The following is a 7,522-nucleotide window of genomic DNA, read 5'->3' as shown; positions in this document are numbered from 1 at the left end:
ATGAATGAATGAAAACCCAAAATCTCTGTAAATGTTCATTTAAACTAATAAAATTTAACAAAAAAAAATTTAAAAAAATCAAAGAGGAGAGAGGAAAAACCAAAACAGTTCTCAGAAGAGACACTAAAGTGTCAAGAGCCAAAACAAAAGGAAGAGGTGTTTGAGTAAAAGAGTTGAACAGAAGATTTCAAAGGGCGGCTCAAGAAGATAAAGCAAAGTATTATAATAGAAGGTGTAGAGACCTAGAATTGATGAATAAAAAAGGGGAGAACTTGCTCTGCATTTCTCAAATTGAAAGAAGTAACTTATAATCTTTCCAAGTAATCAAATATTGGCACTGCTATTACGAATCATTGAAAGCTTTGTATGTATTGACATGGAAAGATCTCCATCAAAATGGACAAATAACACTAGATTAGTCCCCATTTGTAGCAAGTATTTAGGATCAACTAAGGAGAGGCTATTCCTGGGAAAAAGATATCATGCTTGGAAGAACAGAGGGTTAGCGAAACAGAGGAAGATCTCTTTTGAGATGGATTGACATGGGACTGTAGCAATGGGCCCACGTATATCAGAGGTGTCAAGGATGTCACAGTACAGAACAGGATTCAGAACTATTGTTCAGAGTCTTGCTATCAGTCATACTCAACTGGGCAATACCTAAGAACAACACCACAATATTCATATGTCAATACATTATATATAGATAAAGAATTTTCTGTAAGGAATTATAAAACATTGACAATAGTATTGGTTTTGAGTGGGATATTTAAATCATTTCTTGTTTTATACTTTTCCAAACTCTGATTTTTATCCTACCTTATACTCCCATTCTTTTTCTCTCAGTTAATGAACTTTTAGCTTCATTTTATCTTTACGGAAAAAATAAGCAGATAATACAGAGTTCCTATCTCCCATACATTCAGTCAGTGTACATTATAACTAGCTTCTTATATTAGTCTCATACATTTAATACAATTGGTGAACATATACTGGCAAATTATAATTAACTAAAATCTACACTGTTGCTACTGCCCACCTATCAGATTATTGAACTGTGGTGGCTTCCATGTTACTCTGATGGAAGTCATGCTATCAATATTTTAAACACTAGCACTTTAACCAAAAGTGAACATGCTTCAGTGGAGTTTCTGGATATACAATGCTGAAATAATTGTCCAGTGTAAACCTTGGGAATGGCAGTGTAACACTGTGTAATATAGTGTACAGGTTAGAAGGTGCTCAGAATACACTGACGAAGTATGACCTTGTCAAAGTAGTTGTTGTTGTGTGCAACTGAGTCAGAACCAACTCACAGCTGACCCTCTTGCAGGTTTTGGGAGGCAGAAAATCACACAGGAGGAGATTGTCCAGTCTTCTCCAAAGGAGCAGCTACTGGATTCCAACATGTTTTATATGTGCCACTGTGTTACAATTAAAGCATACTTACATATATCTGTCATCATAATTGACACAGAAAGAAATTCTAAGTCAGGACAGATTTTACTCGAAGAAGCTACTTTCATGTGTACATTTCAGATGAGATGTCCATATGTTAACTTTATCTTGTGATAATGAGTCTTGATTTTCATCTTCACAGAGAGGTTGCTTTTAAAGCAGCGGCTGGTGGACGACCAGGTGCTACCAAAGTAATGGTGGTTGTTACTGATGGTGAATCACACGATGGTTCAAAATTGAAGGAGGTTATTGATCAATGCAACAATGACAATATTCTGAGGTTTGGCATAGCAGTAAGTGGCTTTCCTTTTTATATACAAAAATGATGACAATTGTTCTTTCAATACTCACTCCCCAAGACTGTACTTTATCACTAACTTTATTTTTTTTTAATTTTGCCTTTTTTTTAATTGTGATTTTACACAACTTTACTGAAAGTTTGGGTTTTTGTTCAGTTATTGTTGCACATTTTCCCTCATCCCCCTCCAGTCTGCTTTGCAATGCACCCCTTGTTCCAGATTGTTGTTATACAGATAATGCCTAATCACATATTCCTTTCAAATAGCTCTTCCTCATCTCTGTTCCAGTGCAGTGTTGTTCGTTGTCTAACAACTGCTTTCTCACTGGATTTTCATAGTTTCATATAAAAGAGAGTTATTGTTCCTTGCTGCTTTTCAGTTCTATAGGGAATATGGAAGTGAGTGTTGCTTGATTTAAATGTTACTTCTCCTGATGACTTAGAAATAGTGTTCAGAAATAGGCTAGAAAGTATGAATAGGAAAATGGGAGTACAGTAGTAATGACTTATATTCCCCTTCCTCTGTCTTCAAGGTTCTTGGATACTTAAACAGAAATGCCCTTGATACTAAAAATTTAATAAAAGAAATAAAAGCAATTGCCAGTGTTCCAACGGAAAGATACTTTTTCAATGTGTCTGATGAAGCAGCACTACTTGAAAAGGCTGGGACGTTAGGAGAACAAATTTTCAGCATTGAAGGTAAAATGAAAACAACAAAAAACCAAAAAGACTACCCAAACCAAAACTACTTGTTTTCCTTAATAATTTTTCTTCCAGAAATGTTTATAGGAATCTCTACTTTTATTATGGTATATTTGCTGTATTGATGACTACTTGCATGGCTTGCACTAAAACACAAGAATAAATTAGTAAGGAAACTGGACAGGGAACAAATGCAAATGGCCAGTGAACAAAGAATGTATTCCCAATTTCAGTAATCATATAAAGACAATTTAAAACAGAAATTTTTTTTAGCCTAAAAGGTAACAAATATTTTAAAAACTTTCTTTTAGAGAGATTGTGTGGAATCAAAAAAACTCACAGTCAATAAATTAGAAATTATCATCAAATTTGGGGAGGGATAATTTTATGGCTTTTATAACAACAAATTAGGGTTTTCCTTTCATATTGTGTTAATTTATTCAATCCTTGAAATTGTTTGCAATAAGTGTATATACTTTTAAAAGTAGAAAAAGACACAGTGAGAAAATGTTGACAATTTGTTTTTTTAGGAAACATTTTATCTAGATTCATAAGAATTTATTACAATAATTCATAGAACTAGTATGTGGCCCAGGAAAGTTTAGTCAGTGCACAAACATCACCTTTTCTGAAGTTCACGTAACTAGGACTGGAACACATTTATTCAGTTAATAAAATTTTCCATATGAACCAAATTCTGGTTCCAGATGATTAACCCATACAACTTGCAGCAATAAAAAGCATGCATTTAATTACTGTCCAGTACTTGACGGCACATAACAACACCAACCTGTATCTAGTGTTAAAAAGCTGCACTGCAGCTGCTCTGCAGGAGACAGGTGGACAATCTCTTCCTGTGTAATTAAACTGCCTGGGAAAACCCACAGGAGGGTCAACTATGAGTCGATTCCAACTCAACAGTATACAACACAATAACAACAACAACTGTGTATCTAGGGAACTCGAGTGGCCTAGTGGTAAGGAGCTGCACTGCCAACCTGAAGGCACACAGTTAGAATCTACCAGCTGCTCTGTTAGAGAAAGAAGGGCATCTCCTCCCGTGCAATTTACTGCCTCTGAAAACACACTGGAAGGTCAGTAGTGAGTTGGTACCAACTTGATGGTACATAATAACTATGTATCAGGAGCTTGATGGTATAGTACCTAACAAGTCGCACTCCTAACTCAAAGGCTGCATGACACTCGTAGTTCAAATCCACTAGGGACTCCTTGGGAAAAGATGGACAGAATCCTCCCATCATGATTTGTGGCCTTAAAACCCCCATGAGTATCACAGTAACTTAGAGATATCTTAATAGCAATGAGTGAGTGACTGTCTACCAGATACTCCTTCCAAAACTGGACCCAAGGGGATTTAAGGAAGTATTCATTCCTATATCTCCTGATTATGTTATAGAAAGTACCATGAAATTCCATGCTCCTTTAACATTCTAGTTGCTGTTATGTGCTGTCTGCTCAGGACTGACTCATAGCTAACCCTCCTATGGGATTTCAAAGGCTAGAAATCACACAGGAGGAGAGTACCCATCTTTCTTCCACTAAGCAGCTGGTAGATTTGAACTATGTGCCTTTGGGTTGACAGCCTAACTCCTTACTACCAAGTCATTTGAGCCCCCTTAACATTCCGGGGTGTTTCTAAATTATTTGTCATCATTAAAAGCTAATGTGTTAATAAATCCTACTCCCCTCAAAATCATTGATGTCCAGTCAATTCTAATTCATAGCAACCCTAAAGGACATGGTCAAACGGCCCCATAAGATTTCCAAAGCTGTAATGGCTAGAGAAGCAGACACAACTTTCTCTAAAAAAATGACCAGTTGGTTTAGTTCACCCACCTTTTGTTTAGCACTTAACCATGGAACCAACAGGCCTCCTAATGTGCCCTAAGTGAATACAAACCATTACACTTCCTATACTGATAACTTTGTTGTGGTGGCATGAATAAGAAATAACCCAAATACAATATAAAGGTAAAGTAGAAATCATTTGAACACTATTTGTTACTATGGATTTTTTTTAGAACAGTGTTGTTTTTTTAAGGAAAATTATCTATCATCTGTAAAAAATTGGTTATGCTGTATAATTTACCTTATTCTGTTTACTAAGAGCTCTGGTGGCCCAATGATAAAGAATTGTATTGCCATGGCAAAGCCACTTGGTTCAAATTCACCAGCCGCTGTATGGGAGAAAGATGAGCAGTCTCTCCTGTGTGATTTACAGTCTCTGAAAGCCCACTGGAGGGTCAACTCTAAGTTGGTTTTGACTCAAAGGTACAGGAAAACATTTATTTATTAAAGTGGAAATCCAAATATTTAGCTTCCCTTTTGCAAAATTTAGTGAAGCATAACAACTTTGACTATACTCAATGAAATGGGAAGACGTACCAAATCCTATGGCATTAGTGACAAAAATCAAGCACACTTGTAGAACAAGAACAAACATTTCAATTAGGAAAATTGCTACTCAGTCTTAAGTCCTGGTTGCTAAAGGTTAACGCAAACATCTCTTGGCATAATCTTCATTATATAACTCAGTTGCATAGTTCCTCCATCTGTATCTATGATATTTGTGTAGATTAGTTTTTGCTGTGTGTCACTGTCCCAGTGGTCCTATATGACCAAGTAGAAGTGTCCCATAGAGTTTTCTAGGCTGTTATCTTTTTTCTTTCTTTCTTTTTAATTTTTTTTATTTTTATTGTATTATTTGTGTGTACCATCAAATCAGATCTGACTGGTACAGGAGGAGATTGTCCCTTTTTCCGGCAGAACATCTGGTGGATTCGAACCGTGCGTCTCTAGGATTGTAGTGCAGCTTCTTGCTACTAGGCCACCAGAGCTACCCTAGGCTATTACCTTTACAGGAGCAAATTGTGAGGTTTTTCTGCCTCTGACAAGTTGCATGAGTTCAAAGTGCCAACTTTTCAGTTAGCAGCCAAATGCATAACTATTATACTACCAGGACTCTTTCATTTATTACTACCAAGATTTAAGCATGTTAAAAAGATTAAATTGTTTTCTTCACTCAATTTTTTTTTTAAAAGATCTATTTTCATCTTACCTCATCTTTTTTGTTGGGAATTCTTTAATACCAGAAACTTGCAGATGTTCCATTGGTGCTTAATCAAGAATAATGACAACTCTAACTCTACCATGGAAGTATTGTGGAATTCTGTAATCTTTTCAAATACTTCTCCCTCCTATAATCTGCCAACTCTAAATTTTCGGATGAACATCAGAATATTGTGTGTATGTCTGTGCATGTTTGAAAATTTAGATTTAGAATTACTGACAGTATTATAATATTTTTTTAAACTGCTACTTTCCAGGGACTGTTCAAGGAGGAGAGAACTTCCAGATGGAAATGTCACAAGTGGGATTCAGTGCAGACTACTCTCCTCAAAATGTGAGTATATCAGATGACTTCACTTAGTGCTCTCACTTGGCAGAGTAACACTTCTGGACAGTAGTCTTACATATGAAACAGAAAATGCTCCAGTAGTGATCAACAGTTCTGACTCTGAGTCACAGTGGATTAATTCACCTGTGTTTCTGATTTGCCATCTCAAGAGTCTACTAGAAATACAATTCTGTTTCCTATTTCACATGATTTTTTTTTGTTTGCGTATCACCTTATTTATTTTTTTTTAAATTTTCATTCATTCATTATTGCACATTTTCCTCCCTGTCCCTCTCCCCCAGATGGCTTTTTTCTTTGTAAAAAGAGTTCTTTCATTGTTATACAGGGCCTGTATCCCTCTGCCCCCGACCACTTTTATATGCAGCTCTTCTTCTGGACTCCTGGCAATAGTACCTAATCAAATATTCCTTTTATAAAGTTCTCTCCCTTGTCTGTTTCAGTGAACAGGGGGATAAATAATGTAATGATTTTTTTTATGAAGAAAAAAAAATTTAATTATCCAAGGGGGCAGGTACTATGTATTAATCCAAGGTATTATAATTGCAGAAATTTCCTTTGAATCAATTAATTACTGAAAATATTAGTGAAGACTAATATGGAATTATATAGAGAGAGACAGAAAATAGTACTAGGAATGATTTACATGAAATTGGATAAGAAAGTCTAGTTTCCTTTTTCATAACCATTTTCTTCCCAGCCCTCTGATTCTAACTCCATGCAGGTACATGAGGAGGTTAGGTTGAGAAAGGAGAAGAGAGATAGGTGGCCCTAGAAATTACTTACGGACCCAAGTGAACCAGGGCATTTGAAGGGCTTATAAAAGAGGCTATTTTTCCCCCATAGGATCTTGATTATTGGTTGTTAGAATTATTCACAAAAGTTATTAGTTTTTCCATTTAAAAATGTAAAGGAATCCACATAGAGAATTTTGCACTTTCATGAAGTTTCTACTCAATCCTGAACCTATACAATTCTGAACCTCAGATTCAGAATCCTTTATGGCAGGCGCCTGTTCAATTTATGGCAATCATTGATTGGAATGGTCTCCCTTATAGTTAATTGAATGTCACAGATTGAGGTCCCTTTTGTAGCTGTGGTGATTGCCAAACAAATGAGATAGGATCTGGATAACTGAAGAATTTTTGAGGAGGAAGAAGGAAGCCAGAAGAAAAATGTTGAAAGTACAGTAGATCAGAAGAGAACCTCCCAGGACATGCCCGGAGCAGCAGCACTTCCTCTCCCCTCCTCCATCATTAACTCTTTAAGCTTCCCAAGCTTATCTCACATCTACCCAGAGACCTTTCTATGAGTGTGTGAGACCCCAGGCCCAATTCTCACTCCCAAATTAAAGCCCTTTAGGGTTCAGTGTTGGCAAATATGTGCCCTTGACAGAAAATGTAAAGTAAGTATAACCACCGATCTACATCTTAACACAAAAACTTACCAACAGAATGTTCCACGCTAAATAAAGCCAAGCCAGTAGAAAGTTTATTCTTTAGCATACATGATCTTATTTACTTATTCTAAGTTATTTAAAATATAAATATGTTAAAATTCCTTTCAAAGCTCCTCAAAATTACTTTACCAATTAGTCATTTGATATATTGATATTTGTATGATTGAAG

The 7,522-nt window shown here is 36.0% G+C and overlaps 1 protein-coding gene across 1 annotated transcript in view; it reads left to right on the top strand.

Annotated features, from left to right (window-relative positions):
- Positions 1 to 7,522, top strand: part of ITGA2 (integrin, alpha 2 (CD49B, alpha 2 subunit of VLA-2 receptor)) — a 169,571-nt gene that overhangs the window by 69,470 nt on the left and 92,579 nt on the right. The window contains exons 8-10 of the mRNA XM_006889598.1: positions 1,601 to 1,751; positions 2,290 to 2,455; positions 5,806 to 5,882. Of these exons, the coding sequence (XP_006889660.1) occupies positions 1,601 to 1,751; positions 2,290 to 2,455; positions 5,806 to 5,882 (394 nt within the window). The remainder of the gene's footprint in view (positions 1 to 1,600; positions 1,752 to 2,289; positions 2,456 to 5,805; positions 5,883 to 7,522) is intronic.

The sequence above is a fragment of the Elephantulus edwardii genome, unplaced genomic scaffold (genome assembly GCF_000299155.1).
Source record: "Elephantulus edwardii isolate Elephantulus edwardi_28Jun2011 unplaced genomic scaffold, EleEdw1.0 scaffold00079, whole genome shotgun sequence".
NCBI lineage: Eukaryota > Metazoa > Chordata > Mammalia > Macroscelidea > Macroscelididae > Elephantulus > Elephantulus edwardii.
This window is presented reverse-complemented; position numbering and strand designations above follow the sequence as displayed.